Raw genomic sequence first — 21,898 nt, 5'->3', positions numbered from 1 at the left:
TTGAAGTATAGTTGATTTGCAATGTTAATTTCGAGTGTACAGCAAAGTGATCCAGTTATACATGTACATACATACGTATTTTCTTTTCAGATTCTTTTCAATTATAAGAGCAAACTTTTAATTTTTTTTGTGTGTTTTATGGAAACTGAACTTTATCCATAAGCCAAAAGTTACCACCTTTATTATTCACATGAAGGTTTTCTGGCTATGATAGAGTTAAGTTTGTGACTTAGCCATAGCGTAATATGAGTGCAAAATGAAAACCTGTCATCCAGAAGAGAGAGAAACCAAGAATACTGTAAGAGCAAATCACCCATCAGGCCCCTCTGTTTTCTCATCTTCAAAGTGATCCTTCGGTTGTAAGTTTGTGTCCATACTTCATGGTAGGCAGCTGTGTGTTCTGGTGGCTCTGGAAGAGACAGGAGGAGACAGCAGTGCTGGAGATGCTGTGGCCTCACAGGTGGGCCCAGAGCTGGAGGGTCCGTGGCAGTTGCCACCTTTCAAGCTCCCGACTGAAGGGATGGAAGGCGGAGTGCGGGCTTCTCCCGCAGCCTGCTCCTGGGGGGCTTCCTGGCGTGGTGGTGATGGTGGTGGGCCAGGTGACGTGAGAGAGGACGAGGACCTTCACCAGGCTGCCATTCGCTGAGTTCATCCTCTCTCAGCCTCTTGTTTCCTGGGAGACAGGGGTGTTTTTTTGCTAAAAGTAGGCTTCCTTTGACTGCCCACAGGAGAAAACCCAGACTGTCTGACAGGGCTGCCTCGGCCTGCTTCCCCCAGCAGGCAGCGCCTGAGACTGGATCTGGGCAGGTGGTAGCTTATTGTAGGAAGTGGTCACATAAGCCTGGAGACGGGGCTGGTCCCCACTGTGGGCCCCGGGGCTCCATCCGTCCGGACCTTCAGATGAGCCATGGAGACGCCGCCCTGCCCCTCATTAGTGTCCATTCTGGGGCAGCAGGAGGGGGCTCCCTACCTGTTGGTTCCCGCCCCCCCGCCCCTGTGGTCAGGGCCACCTCAGGAGCTGATAACCCCTCTTCACATCCAGGCTTTCCCTGCTGCAGGCTCAGGAGAGCAGCCCCAGACAGGCTGGACAGCAGGTGCAGCCCATGCTTGTGCTGCTGGGAAGACAGGCTGAGCCGGGGGAATGCGGGGAGCGCAGGAGAAGCCTGGCACCGTGGCTTTCCAGAGCCTCTGTTATCCGCCCCGGTTTAGTTTTCATCACTCCCATGTGAAAGACAGTACACTGGGTTCCACCTCCATCACTGCCACTTGTGTCAGAAACGGCAGACGTGAGCTGCAGTAAACCCAGCCTTAAGGTTTTTGTTCAGGAGGAAAAATGGGGACAACTAACCAAGATCAGAATTATTAGCACAATAAAAAATTTCTTGACAATTACTGGCTTAGGGGTGGGAGTTGAAGGTATGTTGATTCATTTTTAACATTTCCAGCATCTTTGCAGATCTGTTTTTGAGGGTGAACATTTTGCAGTTTTCAACTTATTTTTGCTTGAAAAGAGAATGGTGAATAATTATTGAGTCAACAGTAGAAATGCTGCGTACCAGGCTCTTTTATGACTTAAATACTCGTGAAGGAGGAGGCGGCGGAGGAGCAGTGTTGGTTCTGCGGGGGGAGTGGACGGCACTGCTCAGCTGTCCGCTTGCTGGCTTTGACCCTGGGTTTGGATGAGAGTCTCCAAAGGTTTTCTCACAATTTGAGTAGAGTTACAGTCCATATATCGTAAAATATTTTAACACTTAGTATGTCATTGCAATTTCTAACAAAACTTTAAAATATCTAAGTGAGAGCTTTTAGGGCATTTTAAATTTCAAAATTTCTTGGCTTATTTTTTTTATTTTTGAGGGGGGAGGTAATTAGGTTTATTTATTTATTTTAATGGAGGTGCTGGGGATTGAACCCAGGACCTCGTGCATGCTAAGCACTGCACTCTCCCATCGAACTATACCCTCCCCCCTCAAAATTTCTTGATGTTTAGAGACTGTGGTTTATTGTTGAATTCTGTTTCTGTATGAGCAGGTGGTTTTGAAATTGTCTGTCACGTAAAAGAATGTTAACAAGCTGTCCATCTGAACATGGCCACATAGTCACTGCTCTTGAAGTCACATTTAATTTTGAGAAAGAAATCCGTATAAATCTTTATGTGTGAATGGTATAATGTGGTTTTGTATCCGTTTCTCAGGAGAGTTATGCCTAGATGTGATACCTCAGTGATGCTGCATTAATTTCCTCTCTAAAAATGCACATGTACCCTTGTCCTTTAGGCTTCAGCATTTGGGTAAAATACCTTAGAATACCCTGTGTCATTAACAGTTTTGTTAAAGAAAATTCTCCTCTTTAGACTTCTTCAATTCTAACTCCATTGTGTAAAAATCTGCTTTTATTTTTCCAGAGTTAAGCTGAAGTATGTAAAACTAAAGAAATACCTGAAGGAAATATGTGAGTCAGAAAAGAGGGCGCGTACTCGGAACCAAGAATATTTAAAGCGGTTTGAGCAGGTCCAAGCTCATGCTGGGCACTTTGCCACAAATGCAGAGAAGCTTCAAGAACTGAAGGTGACGTCTTGCTTTCGTACTATGGGGGTGGGTTTTGTGTTTTTTTGTTTTTGGTTTTTTTTTTTTTTTGCTAAAATTGGAAATTTAGCTGTAAGTTTCAGGTCCATGGCAGGCGTTAATATTCAGTTGTTCATCCTTAAGATTAGCTGTCAGCTTTCTCTGGGAATTCATTATCATGTGGCCGACTTTTTTTTTTAATTGAAATTTTTATTGCAATAATTGTTAAGTCATACAAAGTTGTAGGAAATAGTACTGAGAGATCCCTTGTATACCTTTGCCCAGTTTCCCCCAAAGGTAACAGTTTGCAGGCTGTAGCATAATGTCACAGCCAGGATGTTGGCGTTGATACAATCCAGGAGTCTGACTCGGAGTGCCCCAGTTTCATCTATGTGTGTTTATGTTAGGTAGTATGCAGTTTTAGCAGCTGCAGGTTTGTGTATCTACCATCACAGTCAAGATACTGAACAGTTCTGAGACCAGAAGGGGCTCTTACATGATGAGGTTTTAGCTGATATGAATGCTGACACCACAATACCCACTGACATGATATGGAAACATCACTGAATAAAGCTGTCAGATATTAGTATTTTAGTTTTTAAGGGGTTAGATAAAATAGCTTTCAGGGTTTTTTGTTTAAAATTTTTTATATATTCTTTTTTCACTTTTCTGCCTGAATCCACTGTTTATTCATTCAGTATCTAAATACGTATTTAGTGACTGTTGCGTGCTATGCACTGTAAGTACAAGGATTAAATAGATGTAGAACTCAAGGAGCTTGTACTCCCAATATGAAAGAAGCGTAGGGTGTTTAAGAAGAGTAGGGGAGGGTATAGCTCAAGTGGTAGATCACATGCTTAGCATGCACGAGGTCCTGGGTTCAATCCTCGTAACTCCTCCAAAAAATAAATCAGTAAACCTAATTACCCCCCCAAAAAAAGAGTCAGAAAAATGAGACTAACCATGAAAGAACTTGAGGACAACACTAGGAAGAAGGATTTTTATCTTGCAAAATTGGGAGAGTTACTGAAACACAGCAGGTGTAACTGTCATGATAGCATTTGTATTTAGAGATATAGTTAGTAGCAACATGGAAGACAAATTGAAGGAAGGTAAGCTTTAGGGCGGAAGGATCAACCAAAGAGCTTTGTAAACTGTGTATCAGAAAGAAATGGAAAAAACATGAAAATCCAGGTTCAGGCAGGAGCTGTAGGGTGGCAGCGGGTGGCAGACAGACCACGTGGCCAGCTTCTGCTCAGAGAACTTGAAAGTGCATTTTCTCAGACTTCTGCTTTAGTTGAGGAATTGCTGGAACACCTCTTCTTTGTTATATGACACAGGTAGTTAACTTAAACCGGCCTGGCCACTACGGCCCAGCGCCTGGCATGTGGTCTCTCTGGGCCTCGCGGCTGAATTTAAGCAGCATGAGGGTTCCCTCTAGGACCGCCTCCTTCCTTAGAGGGCTTTGCTTCTGTGGCCTGGGCGCCTCTGGCCTCTGTTCCCGGAGGCCGGGTTGGGCAGGAGGTGGGAGGCCAAGGGGGAGAACAGGGAGGGGAACCTGGGGGCTCTGCGATCCAGAACCACCACCGCCATCCCTGCCCTCTGTGCCCGGGCTCCCCGTTGCCTTAGGCTGTGGGTCACCTCCTGCTACACAAGTTGTGCCGAGCGTGAAGGGCTGGGCTTGGTTGTCACCACTTGTGCTGTTCGGGGCTTGTGGCCCAAGTTAACCCCCCTGCGTCTGGTTACAGGACATGTTGGCTTCAGCACTTCCCTTACTTTTTTTCCTCTGTCAAAGTCTTCCCCAGCTTTTTATTATAAAATGTTAAAGTACACAGAAAAATTAAAAGAATTACTATAATGAACATTCATGCTACAGTCTGAATGCTTGTGTCCCCCTGCCTAAATTCAGATGTTGAAATCCTAACCTCCAAAAGTTTTGTTATTAGCAGGTGGGGCCTTTGAGAGGTGCGCACGCTGTGAGGGTGGGGCTCTGGTGAGTGGGGTTAGTACCACATAATGGAGGCTGCAGAGAGCTCCTGGCCCCTTCCCCCATGAGAGCAGAGGGGGCAGTGGCTCATGACGTGGGTGGGGGCTCTCACCGGGAGGTAAGTGCCGGCACCTAGGTCTCGGACTTGCAGCCTCCAGAGCTGGGAGCGGCCCGTCTCAGCTGTGTGTGAGCCCTCCTGTCGGTGGGGGTTTGTAACAGCTGTAAATACTTTGCTGTATTTGCTTTGCCTGCGTGTATGTATTTTTTCTTGACCCATTGAAAGTATGCTGCAGAAACCATGACATTTCCTCCCTAAAACCTTGAGTGTGGATCCCCTCAGAACAAGGGCGGTCTCCTCCATTGTCATAATACTATTGTCACACCTAAGAAAATGAGTAGTGATTTCATAATATTCTTTAATGTTGAGGCAATATTGCAGTTTCTCCAGTTCCCCCCAAAAGTCTCTATTTTTCCAGACCCAGAGCCAATGGGGGTTCACACATTACATTTGGTTATTTTTTTAAGTCTCTTAATCTAATTCAGTCTCTTGCCGCTTTTCTTTTTTTTTTTTTTTAATGACACTGGCTTTTGAAGAAGGCAGGCCAGTTGCCTGTAGAATGCTCATGTTATTTCTTTGAGACGTCATTAAACTTGTGTAGTGTCCCCCATATTTCCCGTAAACTGGGCATTCTGTCTAGACCAGCTCTGCCCAGTTGAGCTTTCTGTAGTGATGGAAATGTGCTGTCTGGACTGATGCTGTTAATACGGCAGCCACCAGCCGTGCGCGGCTGTTAAGCACTTAAATGTGGCTTGCGACCCTGAGGACTGAAGTTTTGATTTTGTGAGTGTTAATTAAAGCTAAATAACCACAACTGGGTCTACACGTGTCCTGCTGCACCTGTCAGGAGCGTTACGTCAGGCGGTCCTAAAGCGAGGCTGAGTTTGGTGCCGTGGTTAACATGGTGATCTCCAGTCTCTCTGTCGTAAGGCACCTTGTTTCCCTCTGTAAAGCAGTAAATTATCTGTAGCGTGGTGGTTTGATATCCTGGGAATACCTGTTCCTCAGCAGCCTTTTCCCTAGTGGTTTCAGGACCCTTAATGATGCCTGCGCCAGTTATAGTGGAGGTTGTGAAGCGCTGTTTGTTAATTCCATCTTCTGCATCTATTAGCTGGCGTTCTTCTGTAAAAAAGAGCTTTCTTTCCTTCTGTCATCTCTCTCTCTCTAATCACCATGGACTTGTGAATTTGTATTTAGTCAGTATATTGTAAATTACTGTAATTATTCTTTTGTTGTTTATATTTTCCCAAATTTTGCTAGTGAGAATCTCTTCAAATTAGCCCCTTTATCCTTTTGACATGACCCCATTAATTCTGAGCCTTCTTTGTTCTTGGGCACAATGTGTTCCAGGTTTACCTTATACTTCCGTGCCTCAGACGTGAAAGTGGCCTCTTACCCAAGGAGCTGCAGTCCCTTTGAGTGGGTGAAGGTATTTAGAAACCAAGATCTGGAGGCTAGATGTGCCCAAGGGGTAGTGAGTCTTGGTGACAGCACTCCACATTGCTTCTCTCAGTACTCAAGCAGAATGCTTAGCTCAAAAGCAGTTATTATCAATATTGTAAACCTCTTTTCTTTTCAGAGGTTGCGCAGGGAAAATTAAAGTGGTGGACACAGCAGGGAATTTCTTCTTCCCAGTAAATAAAGGAAATAATAGAAGTTTTCCTCTTATTTTTCTTATTTTCTTATTGATGCTGTACTTAATTGTTTGTCGCATTATAACCAAATGTGAGAGGGAGCAATTTGAAAGGAAGCGTCATCCTTCGTAAATATTTGTATACTGAGAGCGCTTGTTGCATATGATAGGATGTGTTTAAAAACCTTATCATGAGCTGCTAAATAATGTCAGGGTGGGGAACCATTTTAAGGAAGAGAATGATAAACTAAATTTGTAGGACTATGTAAAGCTCTATTCATAAATATCATTCAAAAATTACATAGGTGTTTCTCTTTGAATTTTGGACAAGAAATGCCTTTAGAAAGAAATCTGCCGATGGCATAAAAGGGCAGATCATGTAGCAGCAGTCGGGAGGGATGTGTGTTCCGTGGAGAACTGTACTTTGGCTGTGACCCTGAGTCCAAGGCTGGATGCCTTACGTTCCCAAGAAACCAGACACTGATGCCCGTGACACCACTGACTCAGCAAGCCGTGGGTGAGCTGAGCATCCGAGCAGGCTTTGTCTCTGGTGTCTTCCTGCCTCTCCCTTTGTGCCAGCGTCCAGGCGTAGCCTTAGGGGTGCGGAGCCACCTGTCTCCCTCAATCCCACCCCACTTGGCTCTCAGGTCTTCATCTCTTTGCTGACTGACCTCAAGGAAGTCTTTAGGTGCCAGGTGTTCTGAACATACACTCCAAAATACCAGGGTATTTTCCCTTGAATAGAGTCCAGTGACTGCAGATGGACCTCTAACTGGTGAAATTCCAGAAAGTGAAGCCAAGTGAAGCAGTGCGAGAGAAGTGGGGGTTTTGCCCAAATTGTATGAACGTTCCTCCAGGAGCATTTGTGTTCAATAGCAGAGGCGTTCTGAAGATACAATGTCATTATTTAAAGATGTGGTTCTTACTGAATTTCGCCCTCTTTGTAGGATTAGAACATCTTAATTATAGAATGTTGAGGTCTTTTAAAATGGGCTAAAAGCTTCGAAGCTCAATGGAGTTTTTTGGATTTTATTTCTTATTTGGGGGCCTATAATTATTTTCAGGACTTTATAAGGATAGTGATGTCATGTAGTTTTGAAAGTACAGTTTTGTGGCTGTATTGCTACTAGTTGGATTGATAAAGAGGCTGAATAAACTCACTTCATGAATGTCAGCAGGAGTATCTTCACAGAGGTGAAGACTGTGCCCTTCTCTCCCTCCTCCTGCCCCCCACCCCCCGACTTAGCAGCGTTGGTGGAAGGGCCTCAGCTGGTTCTTAGAGCAGTTTTGCTGGGATGCCCTTTGCTCTAATCTCAGGTTGGTGCTCTCCAGAGCTGACCCTGAGACAAGGGTTCCGATGTGAGGGGCCTGTTTGGGAAGGGCAGGGATGCTGGTCGGCAGGTGGGGAGCGGAGACGGAGGATGGGTGGCAGAACAGGAGTGTTAAGTCGACCACCATGATCGGCGCCTGGCAGGTGGTTCAGAGCACCTGGGACAGACGTACAGGGTGCCTGAGCATCCCTGACTGAGGATGGGGGGGGGAGCTGACTGACCACATGCTCCTACAGGCAGGGTGGCCTCCTAGCTCCTGAGGAGCCGTGAGCACAGAGATAAGGGCGCTGGGCCGTGGGTCCTGTGTGGAGGGTCGCCAGCGGCTGCTTAGCCTTCCATGTTATGTGCCAGTGTGAGGCTGGCATGCTGGGCACTCAGGCAGGGTCCCCAGGTCGGGAGGGTCATTGTCTGGTTACGCTTCTCCTATGCCTGAAATCCTCGAGTGCCTGGTCTTTTCGGGACAGAGCCCAGATGCTGGCCTCTGCCCGCACACCACCCCACGGCTTCAAAAACTTCTGACCATGCACACCAGCACACACATGCGGTCCTTCTGTCTCGCTCACACAGACTCGCAGCTGTTCCTGCTTCCTCTCCCCAGCCTGTCCCCGTCCACCTTCGCCCACCACCCCCATCCCTCCCTCCTGTCTCTGCTTGCTCCCCGATTCCTGTCTCCCTCCCCATCTCCCCACCTGTCTCCTCCACATCCCCATCTCTTCCCCTCTCTCCCTCCCCCACGTTCCCCTCCACCCCCACGTTTTCCCCACGATTCCCCCATCCCCCACCCCACATCCCCCCATGCTTCCGCCACAACCTGCAACGTCTTTATATCCCACACACGTGCACACTCTCGCTCTCTTTGACACACTTGCTGAATGATTTGGATTCCCTTGAAAGCACCGCATTATCTCCTCCCTCCTTCAGCTAGAAGGCCTCTGTCCCTGCCTCCTGCCTGGCGTCTGTGTCATAGTGAGCTTGCTAGGCACTTCCCTCGGTGCCGTCCTCGTTTCCGTGTCTGTCTGCCCACCTCACGGCCAGCTCCGCATCTGCCGTCCCAGCACGCTCCGTGTCTGGCCCAGAGCGTGTCCTGGAGTGCGCACCCAGTAAGCACTCACTGAAGTTTTCCCCGTTTCTGTCCTCTCTTATGGACCATGGACAGCTGAGTGAGAACGGAGGTGATGCTGACTGTGCCCCATGGTGTTCCTCCAGAAGCATTTGTGTTTAATAGCAGAGGCGTTCTGTAGATAGAATGTCATTATTTAAAGATGTGGTTCTTACTGAAAATTCTGTCATCAGGTTCTATGTGCCTGTAGAGGGTAAAATTTGAGGAGAGCAAATGTTTTGAGCTCTTACTCACTTCCTCCTAATTGTTGTGACAGCCACTGTGGGCAGACATGACCTTCAGGCTCCTGGAGGACAAAGTCTGGAGCAGATCCCATTTTACCAACCAAATGTTTTGCCTGTTAATGTGTACTGGTTGAATAAATAAATATCCCACCATATCTGCTGGTAAAAATTCAACATCTAAGAAGCCTGTATGCTGGAAAAAAATAGAAGAAAACACAAAGACTGTGAATTGTAGCTCCATGTCTCATATTCATCTGAGAATCAAACCAGACAATTTACATAACTCTGTGTAGCCTTTCTTCACCTGTAAATGAGGAGGCCAAGCCAGCTGATCTTAAAGCCCTGTGCAGCTCTGTAACAGAGAATTACTGTACAGTCCCAAAGACCAACAAAAACAGAAAGCATATGAAAAAAAGGTAATGGTGGTGCTTTCAGGAAGGTGGTAATGTGACAAAGGGAAATTGAAGAAATGTAAATAAGAATAAAGGAGAACAGAAGGAACACATTGGAAAACGGGATGAGTCGTGAGTGTGGAGCTATCCCAGACATAAAAGATCTGCCAGAGCCTTCGCGTCCTCCTCCTATGACCCCAGATCACCGTCAACAGATTTCATGAATTGAGCTGAAATGAATTGCCTGTACAGAGTAAGGATGTGAACAGGACAGGCCTCCTATATTTAGGGGCAGCAGCTAGCCCAGGGCCACGAAGCAGTACAGCACAGAGCCACTTCTTCGTGGGCTGATTCAGTGCTCTTGGGTTTATTAAAACAGATTTTCCTAGGCGAGTTGCTGGATGCAAGGATTGTCCTTAGAGAGGCTCTGGGCCTGCAGATGCTTCTGGGGCCTGAGTAGTTTGGCCCCTGAAGCAGCCAAGCTGACCATGGGGAATCCAGGCCACATGATGAGGGAATAGGGCCCGAGTCTGCGCCCGGGAGAAAGGATACAGTGCAAGGCCTGATGTCTCGTGGAGGCAGAAGCAGCACATGGGACCTGATCAGAGAAGAAACAGGGAATAAAATGTGAAAGACTAATGGCTGGAGAAATAGGTGCAGGTAGACACCTGCTCTCCTGCTTCATTAGGCATCTTTAGCTAGCAGGTCTTGGAGAGATTCAACTATGTAGTGTTTTCCACATAAACTCCCCCTGCCCCCCAAATCATAGCAGAACCCTTTGCTTAACTACAGGTAAAAGAGGAATTGGAACTGGGGAGCCCTGTGGCTTCTGCAGAGCACAGTTGAAAACCCCTGCTCTCCAGTGTTTAGGAGGTGGGTTGGATGGATAACAACCAAGTACTGCGTATAAAAATAAAAGGCAAAGAAGACGAAACAGTGCAAATCCATGGGCCTCAATCATGCAGAGTTAGTTTGTATCAGTTACCAACTTACCACAGTAACTATTTCAATTTCAAAGACAACGTACAGTTTTTATTTGCATTATTCATTTAGAGGAGTACTTACAATTCAGTAAATTTTTCAGATGCATGGAGAACACTCTACATTGGACTCTTGAAGACACTTCCTCACTGTTCTTTGTGAAGCCCTAATGCAGTCACCACTTTTTTGCTTCAGTGAAATGAATGGACTAATACTTATATTTCCATGAGAAAGTGCTCTGTCTTTAGGAGCTATTACCAAATGATCCCAGAATGAGGAGATCAGGTGTGATGCCCAGTGCATGTTTACAGCTGATCTCAAAGAGCTTTTGTAGCCACAGGAACAAAGCATTTTTGCTTAAGTTTATTATGTAATAAATCTGTTTGTTTTGTTTATTTTGTAATCTGCCCCTGTCTCTTTTTAAAGATACTTTCTCTTGGAATTTGTAGAGTATGCCTGTTTAAAGCTCTTGGGTTAAAAATTAAATCTCTCTTGAGTTCAGAGGAGTAGGTATAGAACAGAGAGATATAAATTGTAGTTTCTTAATTGCCTTATTTCTTTATCTTTTCTTGGCTTATTTCATCTTTTGTACTGGCCTTATGAAACTTATTTAATTAGGTATCTGTTTATATCAGTGCTGCTATCTGTTGTGTTAATAGCATTCTAATAGAGAAAAAAGAAATCCCTGCTTAACTGTAATTAAAAATGGGGCAGCTGTAATACCTTTTAAGATATTTTGAGGGAGGCAAGTCAATTTTGGTTATTATTGTCTGTTCATTTTTTGTATGCCAAAACAAAGGCTCAGAAAACAAATTGCTAAAAAAACAATTTTCTAATTTGATTATCTCAGAGGAGTGTTTCTAATTGCAATGCATCACTGCCTAATTTAGAAAATGTTCTGATACTTATCTGTGATGGACCACAATCAGGGACTTTTTAAGGCTTTAATTACCAACATATGAATCAAAGTGCTTTTTATGCCTTTTAAGAAAAAGTCATTCTATGATGGAATCACTTTCATCAATTCTAGTGTGATAATGATGCAGACATCTTTATGTCCTTATTAGCACCAGAGCAAACTTGATTCCTATGGTGCTGATCACTGATGTCTACAGTGTGTTTGTATTCATGGAAAACAGAATTTATTTTAAGTTGATGATCTAGCGGATAATATACTCTGTTGCTGTGACTAATAGGACCATAATATTATGTAGAAATCATACAGATAAGAATTCAGTAGGATTGCTTTCTTTTCCTTTTTTAAGGACAAAACTTTTCCGAGAAAACACTGTGTAATGTGTTACTTTCATAATAAAGTAACTGGATTTTCATGGTAGCTTAATATATCAAGGTTTTATTTCCTAAATTGATAAAAGACTAAGTAAAAAATCCATCAAGTTTTATTTAAAACATGTAACGTCTTACAGAATTCATAATGTGTTGTTTGTGAAACCGTTCTCTAAGGTAAGTTGAATTTTCTCAGTAGTATTAGCCTTTACTTTCTGCTTCGTTCCTAGTATGTGGTAAAGACTGAAAACATAGACAGGTGCTAGTTGTAATAATACCCTTCACAAGATCAAACTCTGCTTGTCTCTAGATTGAGTATGAGGCTCAAATTAAGAAGATGCAGCTACTCTCAAAAGATAGCCTGGGGGGAAAACATGAACTGAAAGATGAAGACAGAGAAAAGGTAATAAATTAAATGATAAACTTTCTGTTAACAGAGGATTTTTGGAGGGTTCATGTGTTAAGATATTGTTTTAAGTAAAATCATTTTATTACAAAGATCTTTTTGATTAAACCTTAATTGATTATTTAAAGACATTTGTTTATAGAGTATTGTTTTAATATCTTGTTCAATTAAATTTGCTGTAAGGCAGTCACTGTGGGTGTAAGATAGATTCCAAAGAAAATCTCAGTGTTGTTGTAGGTGAAATTGTGTTTTCTAAAGTAATTCTTTGTAGCTCTTTTTTTCTTTGGTCCAGAATGTTTTAAGCGAGAAGTAAACAAAATGTGGCATTTTGCTTCTTTTCTTCGTATACATAATTTCATACATTTTAACCTTCTCATAGATAAAGTGGAAAGAGAGGACTGCATATCCAAGCAACAGACAAAAAGAATGGCAAGAAATACTTAAATAAATTCCGCTGTGTCTGCTGTAATGCCAGCTTCTAATCCTTCCGCCCATCTCCATATAAATGATTCTGTTCAAGACCATAGATGTTTTCTTCACTAAAAGCAGTAAAGCTCTTTTAGATGAAATGTCTGAAAACATCTTGTAATAACTTGGAGCATGCTGGCAAGAGTAGTCACTTGTGACTGTGTGAAACCCCCTCAGCCAGGCGATACTGTAATAAGCAAAAATGGCAGCGTCACTCCATTATTCCGAGGAGCCCGCGCGCGCTGTCCCTTAGGCTGCAGCATTCATTAAGAAAAGCTTGCTGGGCCGAAAGCTGGGGACAGATGATAACGGGATATGATTTTCATATTTAATGCTTTCCTTGGAAGAGAATGTGTGCGACAGATTGATAGAAGAATCAGCGGCTACTTTACTGAGAGACTTTCAGGTCCGCCCTGCAGCTACCGATGGAATCATTCAGCCAAGAAATTAACTTTTTCTCCTTTTACCTGCTTTATGTATCTGCTAAGCAGGCTGCCTGGCTGCCAGTGAATGTTATTATGCAGTTAACTGTTTGGTATTTAAGACTCTTATCAGAAAAGAAACAGAGGCCACACGATTTTGTTTTTATAGTAGGAGTAAGGTTTTAGTTTTTCTTTTTTCTGTGCATTAGCAGGCATTAATCTGAGTGTATAGGAAGTTTTAGTTTTTCTTCCCAAAGATTAGAAAGTTAAAAAACCTAGAATTTAGAGCATTCTTTAAACTGTAAGATACAAAACCGCAAGCTCCAGCAGCTTTGACCCATATAAAAAGGCCTTAAATGATAAATGATTTCTGTGCCATTAAATGTACACCAAATGTGGTAGTTGTGATAGACTTCTGAACCATTCAGGCAGCCTTTCTGTTTGACATTTGGTCATGAAATAATTGGCATGTTTTTTCATCTATAAACCAATTTGTTCTTTCTGTGCCTTTCCTGATAGACACAATGTTAGTGTGGTGGTGTCAATGGTACTTAAGTAAAACGGAAGACTTTTTTTCCTATTTGCACTACTGATTCCTTAACCTTACATATACTTATATAGTCTCCTTTTAAGTCATATTTAAAATTAGGGCAAGAGACATGCAGCCAACAATTCCTTAAAATATTGCATAGAATAATTAGAAAAGTGTTTTTAAAATTGTCATCTCCTTGAAAGCTTTGACTGTCAGCTGTATGTAAGAATCAATTAGGTAATGTTTTGAGACATTTATATGCTGCCTTTTTCAATTTCCTACTGATGTTTCAGCACGTGAAAGGTGAAGACATTTCAGCACAATCCAGAATTAGCTAATCCTTGTTATATACTGACCCAGAACAGCTCCGGATCACCTGAGTTCATTTTGTTGCTCAGTAGAACCCATGTTCCTCCTCCTTGTGCAGTCCTAAGGGTTAGTCTCTGTGCCCAGAGCACTGGGCTCCAGGGACTGGCCAGATGCTGGTGGTTGACTTAAGTAAATCGTTGCTGAGCACGTGCTCTGTTTGAGAAGCCACAGTGGGTCCCTCTCAGAATGATGCAGTGCCTGCCCTCAGGGTGCTCCCCACAAAGTCATGTTCTTTCTGTGGCACCAGATAGCACGTGCCAAGTGCCAGTTACACGGGGCAGGCCACGTGAGCCACATGGAGAGAGAGTAATCCATGGCTTAGTGGGGCGGGTGGTGTGTGGGCTGGCGAGGACGGTGGGCAGGTGTCAGCCACTGGGGATGTGATAGACATTCTCGGGTCGGGAGAAGTTGTGAGCAAGGATGTAGAAGCAGGAAGCCCAGTGGGTGGTTGTGGGTCTGGCTGAAGGCTTACGTTCTTGTCGGGAAGTGGGAGAAGTTGAGCTTGGAAAGGTGCATCATGGAACTTAGTCCCAGGCTCGAGGACTTGAGGTCGTCTCCTGGAGTCAGTGTGCACGCGTAGAGGCAGGTGGAGGAAGGACTTGTGCCTGGGGCAGTTGCGTCTGCAGCCGGGCTGTGCGGGATGAGCTGCAGAAAGGGGCTAGTGAGGCGGAGGAAACCAGGACATCTCACATGTGTTCAGATGTGAGGGCTGAACTGAGGGCCTGACTTGGGGTGGAAAAAGCTAATTGGGTGGAAAACGCTAATGAAGGGGACAGGAGCTATCAAGTTAATGATAATTCTGAATTATGGAACAATATGTCTTTAGAAAGTGGTTGTGCAACTTTTCAACCAAAAGAAGTAACCTGGGTGCTCTACTCAGAAGAGCCGTCAGGTCAGGTCATAGTTGCCTTGTTTTCAGTGTGAAAGTCTAGCTTGGTTCACAGTGTGTCATCCAATGTTTCCTGCACCCAGTGGCTGCTCCAGAGAGTCCTGTGGGGCGTCATCATTGGCCTGCTGGCCCCCAGGCTTGTTTCCAGGTGAGTGTACTTAGTAGCCTTCGCTGGTGATGGTTAACAGACAGCAAGAAGACAAAGTGCAGGCCCCGTCTGGATCCTCACAGGTTTTACTGCAATACGGTAGTCCTTCTCCTCTGTTACACATTATCTTTTTCTCTTTTGGCGTGAACTCTAATTCCGTTGGTCTCTAGGCATGCTCTTCTTGTTGCTCAGTTTTCGATATCAGCAGTGACTAGAGCATATACACAGCACATGAACACATAAATTGTACCGAGAGAGACGAGATGGCATTTGTGAGTGAGAGCCTGGATTTGGGGGTGGGGGTTGTGAAGTTTCTTTGAACTGTTATACTGTGAAACATATTCTACTAAAAGCAGAAGTGGACTGGATGCTTCACAGAAAGATTCTGTTCTCCCAGGGCTGGAGAACGTGAAGGACCAGAGGGGAGCATCACAGGGCTGAAGGCTGTTTGGGGTGCTCTGCTCCCACGGTTGGAAGCTTTCCTGCAGGGACCATGTGACAGTGGTTATGCAGGGGGTTCCTCCTGCTTCTAATTCTGGTAGCATTAGATAGTTGATTAACTTGCCCAGGACTGTGCTGCTAGGCAGAGCCCACACTCTGACCCAGACCACGCTGGCTTCAGCATCCGTGTTTCAGCCACCCTGCTGTACTGCCTTCTAAGGTGGTGTTGGCCAAATGCTCCTCAAAAGTTGGGAGAAATTCCTGGTGGAATAAAACCAGCCTAGCTGTATCGTGTGAAGTATTTGAGTTACTCATTTAGATGGTGCGTTTTCGCCTAACCTTGGGAGAGAGTGAGTGGTAATATTCCAGCTGACCCCGGTGCTGCCCGAGTTTGTACTGGTTGAATTTACTAAGAAGTCAGACATCCACCTGAGATTCATTATTAGGAATTTTTATGGTTTTTCTTTCAGAAAAGTTGTCGTTTAGTAACGCAACTTGAGTTTAACTTTCTCAGTTTTGAGTATTGTGGCACAGGCGATGGGCACTGGGGTCCTTGTGTTTGGGTTTGACTCCAGTGACCAAGAGCACATTGTTCAACCTGGCTGAACCTTGCCAGAGCGACAGTGATACCATGGTGGTTGTGAGGGCTAGAGAAGTTAATGCATAAAAGTCGGCTGGACACCTGGTGCAGGACAAGTGTTCACTGACCCTGTGGCCACCCTCCCCGCCGTCACTGTCCTCATCGTCTCCTTCTCCACTAGGTGACCATACAAGGGTGTGCCGGCTTTTCAGCATGTACCTTCAATAGTGGAGAGGCCTGCAGGGGGACTGGGCGGAGGGTGGGGAGGGGAGGTGCCTCTGAATTAGCGAACGGGAGGTAAAGCTACCTGGTGGTAACAACTGGTCGTAGGTGATTTTAGGTGATTACAATACAAAATAACTTACAGAACATACCTTTGAAGCCTAAATTTAATAGATCCATTTTAAAATTTTGGTAGTTCCATCCTCTGTTAGCTTGAATGGCCAGTAACCTCTCCTTGTGTGCTCGCTCGGTTGTCAACATTCAGTTGCATCTATAAGCTCTCCCAGTGGCAGAATGAAAGAAGAGTTAAAAACCACATTGTCGTGATGCCCTCGTCAGCCTGGGCTGCCACGACACAGTGGCACGGACTGGGTAGCTTAAACAGAAATTCATGTTCTCACAGCTCCGGAGGCTGAGTGTCTGGAAGCAAGGTCAGGGTGCCAGCTGGGGTGGCTTCTGGTGAGAGCTCTCTCTTTGGGCTGCAGATGGCTGTTCTCTCTGTGTCCTCAGGTGGCTTCTCTGTGCACGTGTGTGGAGAGCGATCTCTGGTGTCTCTGCCCCTTCTAAGGACATCAGTCCTGTTGGATTAAAGCTCTGTCCTTGTGACCTCACTTAACCTTAATTACCTCCTTAGAAGTCCGTCTCCAAATACAGTCACATTGGAGATTACGGCTTCAAGATGGGGGGGCGCACAATTCAGTTTATAACACACAATAAAGTAAATAATTCCTTCAGCATCTTATATGTAAATTTTTATTAAGGAATTTCTGGCAATCTCAGTATGACTTAAGGACTTGCTTACGTAGAAACTAAGAACAGTAATTATATTGTGTGAAAAGCTGGAAATTAGGCCTGATAGCTCCATTTTGCATTCTGCATTCACCTTAGTACTTACCAGTTCCCTTGTCTGTGGGTAAAAAAATTAATATGTTAAAAATAAAGATTACCTTAGCATTCTGCAAAACATGAAATATAATACAAATGTATTTTTCACAGTACAATAATAGTCAAGAGTCACCTGCTCTGAAAGCTGTCATTGATTTCCAATCACATCGTTAGAATAGTTCTAAACTTGCTGATACCTCCATAATAGGTCCTCTCCCCTTCCCCCAGTAAAGATGAACTCCTGATTTTAAAAGTTACTTTCTGTTCACTAATAAGCATTTTCAAGTGTATTCATTTGCTTTGCTGTCACTTTCCCCGGCTCCCAATATATAGTCAATTTATTTAACCTAAAGAAAAATTATCCATTTCTTTCATCCTCTACCTCCCACCTCTGACAGCCATCAGTCTGTTCTCTGTATCTGTGGGCTTGGTTTGTATTTGTTTTAGATTCCACATGTAAGAGAGATCATACAGTACATTTCTTTCTTTGACTTATTTCACTTAGCATAATGCCTCAAAATCCATCCATGTTGTTGAAGATGGCAGGATTTCCTTTTTTATAGCTGAATAATATGCCATTGTGTATTTTTACGACAACTTCTCTATCTACTCACCATCAGTTATACTTAGGTTGCTTCTATGTCTTGGCTATTGTAAATAATGCTGCCATGAACCTGTGGTGCATATATCTTTTCAAGTTAGTGTTTTTGTTTCATTCAGTTAAATATCCAGAAGTGGAATTGCTGGAACATATAGTGGTTATGTTTTAAATTTTTTGAGGAACCTCCATACTGTTTCCACAGTGCACCAGTTTACATTCCCACCAAACAGTGCACAGTTTCCCTTTTCTCTACATCCTTACCAACACTTTTCTTTTCTTTTCTTTTCTTTTCTTTTCTTTTCTTTTCTTTTCTTTTCTTTTCTTTTGTTTCATAATAGCAGTTCTGACATGTGTGAGGTGATACCTGTCTGTCGTTTTGACTTGCATTTCCCTAATAATTAGTGATATTGAGTGTGTGTTCTTGTACTTCTTGGTCATCTCTGTGTCTTCTTTGGAAAAATGTCTATTCAAATTTTTCTGCCCATTTTTTAATCAGATAATTTTTTGCTCTTGAGTTATGAGTTCTTTATACATTTTTGGATATTGCCCCCTGACAGATAAATGATTTGCAAATATTTTCTCCCATTCGGTAGGTTGCCTTTTCATTTTGTGGATGGTTTCCTTTGCTGTGCAGAAGCTTTTTAGTTTGATGTTGTCTCACATGTTTATTTTTGCTTTTGTTGCTCTTCCTTTTGGTGTCAGATTAAAAAATTCATTATCAAGACTTATGTCAAAAAGCTTATCACCTGTATTTTCTTTTAGGAGTTTTATGGTTCAGGTCTTACATTCAAGTCTTACATTCATTTGGAGTTAGTTTTTGTACATAGTATAAGGTGGTGGTCTAGTTTTTCTTTTGCAGGTGTCTATCTAGTTTTCCCAACACCACTTAGTAAAGAGACTGTCCTTTGCCCATTGTATGTTTTTGTCTCCTTTATTGTAAATTAATTGACCATGTATATGTGGGTTTATTTCTGGGGTCTGTATTCTGTTCCATTGATCTTCGTGTCTGTTTTTATTCCAATACTATGCTGTTTTAATTACTATAGCTTTGTAATATATTTTGGAATCAAAGAACTTATATATCAAAGAGCATGATGCCACCAGCTTTGCTTTTTTTTTCTCAAGATTGCTTTGGTTATTTGGGTCTTTTGTGGTTCCATACAAATTTTAAGATGATTCTGTTTCTGTGAAAAATGCCATTGGAATTTTGATAAGATTACATTGAATCTGTAGATTGCTTTGGATAGTATGGACATTTTAATACTGATTCTTTCGATCCATGAGTACAGAATATCTTCCATTTATTTATGTCTTCTTCAGTTTTTTCATTGGCATCTTATGGTTCTCAATTTATAGTCTTTTACTTCCTTGGTTAAATGTATTTCTAGGTTTTTTTTTTAATGCAATTGTGAATGGGATTGTTTTTTTAAACTTTTCTGATAATTCCATTATTAATGTATAGACGCTCAACAGATTTTTGCATACTGATTTTTGTATTCTGCAACTTTACTGAATTGGTTTATTCTACCAGTTTTCTGATAGAATCTTTAAGGGTTTTCTATATATAATACATATCATCTGCAAATAGGGACAGTTTTACTTGTTCCTTTACAGTGTAATTGCCTTTTATTTCTTTTTCTTGCCTAATTGCTCTGGCTAGGACTTCTGATACTATGTTGAATAAAAATGGCAAAAGTTAGTATCCTTGTCTCCTTCCTGATCTGTGAGGAAATGCTCTCAGCTTTTCACCATTGAGTATGATGTTAGCTGTGGGCTTGTCATATATGGCCTTTATTATGTTGAAATATGTTCTCTCTGTACCTGCTTTGTTGATAGTTTTTTTTTTTTATCATAAATGGATGTTGAATTTTGTCAAATGCTTTTTCTGCAGCTATTGAGATGATAATAGAACTTTTATCCTTCATTTTCTTGGTGTGGTATATCACATTTACTGATTTGCAGATAATTGAACCATCCTTGTATTCCTGGAATAAGTTCCACTTGGTCATGGTGTATAATTCTTTTAATGTATTGTTGAATTCTGCTTAGTAATATTTTGCTGAGGATTTTTTCATCTGTGTTGATCAGGGACATTGGCCTGTAGTTTTCTTTTCTTGTGGCAGCCTTGTCTGGTTTTGGTATAGGGTAATACTGACCTCATAAAATGAGTCTGGAAGAGTTCCTTTCTCTTCTGTTTTTTGGAAGAGTTTGAGAAGGATTGGTATGTATTCTCTGAATGTTTGGTAGCATTCACTAGTGAAGCTCTCTAGTCCTAGATTTTTGTTTGTTGGGAGGTTTCTAATTACTGATTCTGTGTCATTACTAGTCATTGATCTGTTCAGATTCTGTTTCATCCTGATTCAGTCTTGATAGGTTGTATGTTTGTAGGAATTTATCCACTTCTAGGTTGTCCAGTTTGTTGGCATATAGTTATTTATGGTAGTCTTATGATCCTTTATATTTCTGTGGTGTCAGTTGTAACATCTTTCCAGTATTTTTTAAGAGACTACAGATGGATAACTGTGACAGGAAAAGGAAGAACTGAACTAAAATCTTGGATTATAGATTTACCTCAAGCACTCAACTACAGAAAGTAATAGGAAGACCTAGAAAAGGTGATCATTATGTCAGATCCTTAAACACTGTCACATGCTCCTTCCTTTGGCCATAACGTTTGTCTCTCAAAAAACTTTTCAGTTACTAATATTATTCCACTGTCAACAATAATGTGAAAACTGCTTTGAGAAGACACATAATAAAGCAAGACCACCCCGTTTCCTATTGCAAAGCAAACAAAATGACAGACTATCTTGAAAAAAGAAAAGAAACACCTGTCTTGATGCCTGATCTCAGCAGGTGGGAAGGCTGCCCACCTGTGGAAGCCCTGCTGGTATTTTACTGGAGCCAGTATTTTACTTTGCAAGTGTTGAGCCACTTCACATGTAGCATTGCCTTGTAGTGCACGGCAGTTAATTTTTGCAAGTTTCTTGTACTTTTTTTTTTTTTGGTTTTGAAAGTTTAAATAATTGCTGGTGGGAATGTAAAATGATGCAGCCGCTTTGGAAGACAGTTCACAGTTCCTCACAATCTTAAGACATGCTTACCATATTACCCAGCAACTCCACATGCCAGAAAGGTGAAGACCTGTATCCATACAAAATCTTGTACACAGATGTTCATAGCAGCAGTTTTCTTAATAGCTAAAAAGTGCAAACAATTTAGATGTTCATCATCTGACAAATGGATAAACAAAATGTGATATATCCATTGCAATGGAATGTTACCAGTCATTAAACAGAATGAAATACTTACACCTGCTACAGTATGTGTAAACCCTGATTGTGTCAAATTAAAGAAGTTAGTCAAAAAATATTGTGTAATTCAGTTTATATGAAATGTCCAGAATAGGTAAATATTAGAGACAAGCAGGTAGGTAAATGGTTGCGTAGGACTGAGGGAGGATCAAGGAGGATGGGGAGTGATTGCTAAAGAGAATGGGGTTTCTGTTTGGGGTGATGAAAATGTTCAAAAGTTGACTGATGACTGCACGACTCTGTAAATATACTTTAAAAATCTTGAATTGTATACTTTAAAAGTATGAAATTTATGACTGGTGAATTGTATCTCAAACTGTTTTTAACAGTTTAAATCAAGTTTAACAATTTAATAGCAACTTAATTTCAGTAGCATGCCAAAACCTCGATCCTATATAGCTCCATTCCTTTTCTGCTCCTTTATGATATTATTGTAATACAAACTGTGTTTTTATATCTTATATGCTGCTCGACAACATAGATTTACAATTATTGCTTGATGAAGTTGTCTCTTGAATCATATAGGAGAAAAAAGAGTTACACACAAAAAAAGTATTTATAGCACAAATACAATGTAGTTACCCTTACTAGTGCTATTTATTTCTTAATGTGGACTTGAATTACTGTGTAATGTCTTTTCATTTCAGCCTAAAGGACTTCTTGTCGTATTTCTTATAGGAAAGGTACAAGAGTGACAAATTGTTTTTGTTTAGTGAGGAACATTTTATTTCTCCTTCATTCTTTTTAACTTTTTTTTTTAATTGAGTTAGAGTCAGTTTACAATGTTGTGTCAATTTCCGGTGTAGAGCAAAATTTTTCAGTCATTCATGAATATACATATATTCATTTTCACATTCTTTTTCACTGTGAGCTACCACAAGGTCTTGTATATATTTCCCTGTGCTATATAGTGTAAACTTGTTTATCTATTCTATATATACCTGTCAGTATCTTATAAATCTCGAACTCCCAGTCTATTCCTACCCACCCCCCTCCCCCCTGGCAACCACAAGTTTGTATTCTATGTCTCTGAGTCTGTTTCTG

At 42.2% G+C, this 21,898-nt stretch overlaps 1 protein-coding gene and 1 long non-coding RNA gene across 5 annotated transcripts in view; one reads left to right on the top strand and one right to left on the bottom strand.

The window, feature by feature from the left end:
* KIZ (kizuna centrosomal protein) overlaps nucleotides 1–21,898 on the top strand; it is a 90,857-nt gene that overhangs the window by 4,758 nt on the left and 64,201 nt on the right. For 3 of the 4 annotated variants that reach the window (XM_072943691.1, XM_072943692.1, XM_072943694.1), the window contains 2 exons: nucleotides 2,405–2,567; nucleotides 11,888–11,980. In XM_072943691.1, the coding sequence (XP_072799792.1) occupies nucleotides 2,405–2,567; nucleotides 11,888–11,980 (256 nt within the window). The remainder of the gene's footprint in view (nucleotides 1–2,404; nucleotides 2,568–11,887; nucleotides 11,981–21,898) is intronic. The other variant, XM_072943693.1, reaches the window with a different exon arrangement.
* LOC140687350 (uncharacterized) lies at nucleotides 160–8,767 on the bottom strand. Its single transcript, XR_012061588.1, has 2 exons — nucleotides 8,598–8,767; nucleotides 160–673 (listed from the first exon to the last, which is right to left on the bottom strand). It is a non-coding gene; the product is annotated as an uncharacterized lncRNA (long non-coding RNA).

This window comes from Vicugna pacos, chromosome 19 (assembly GCF_048564905.1).
Source record: "Vicugna pacos chromosome 19, VicPac4, whole genome shotgun sequence".
In the NCBI taxonomy this organism is placed as follows: Eukaryota; Metazoa; Chordata; class Mammalia; order Artiodactyla; family Camelidae; genus Vicugna; species Vicugna pacos.
This window is presented reverse-complemented; position numbering and strand designations above follow the sequence as displayed.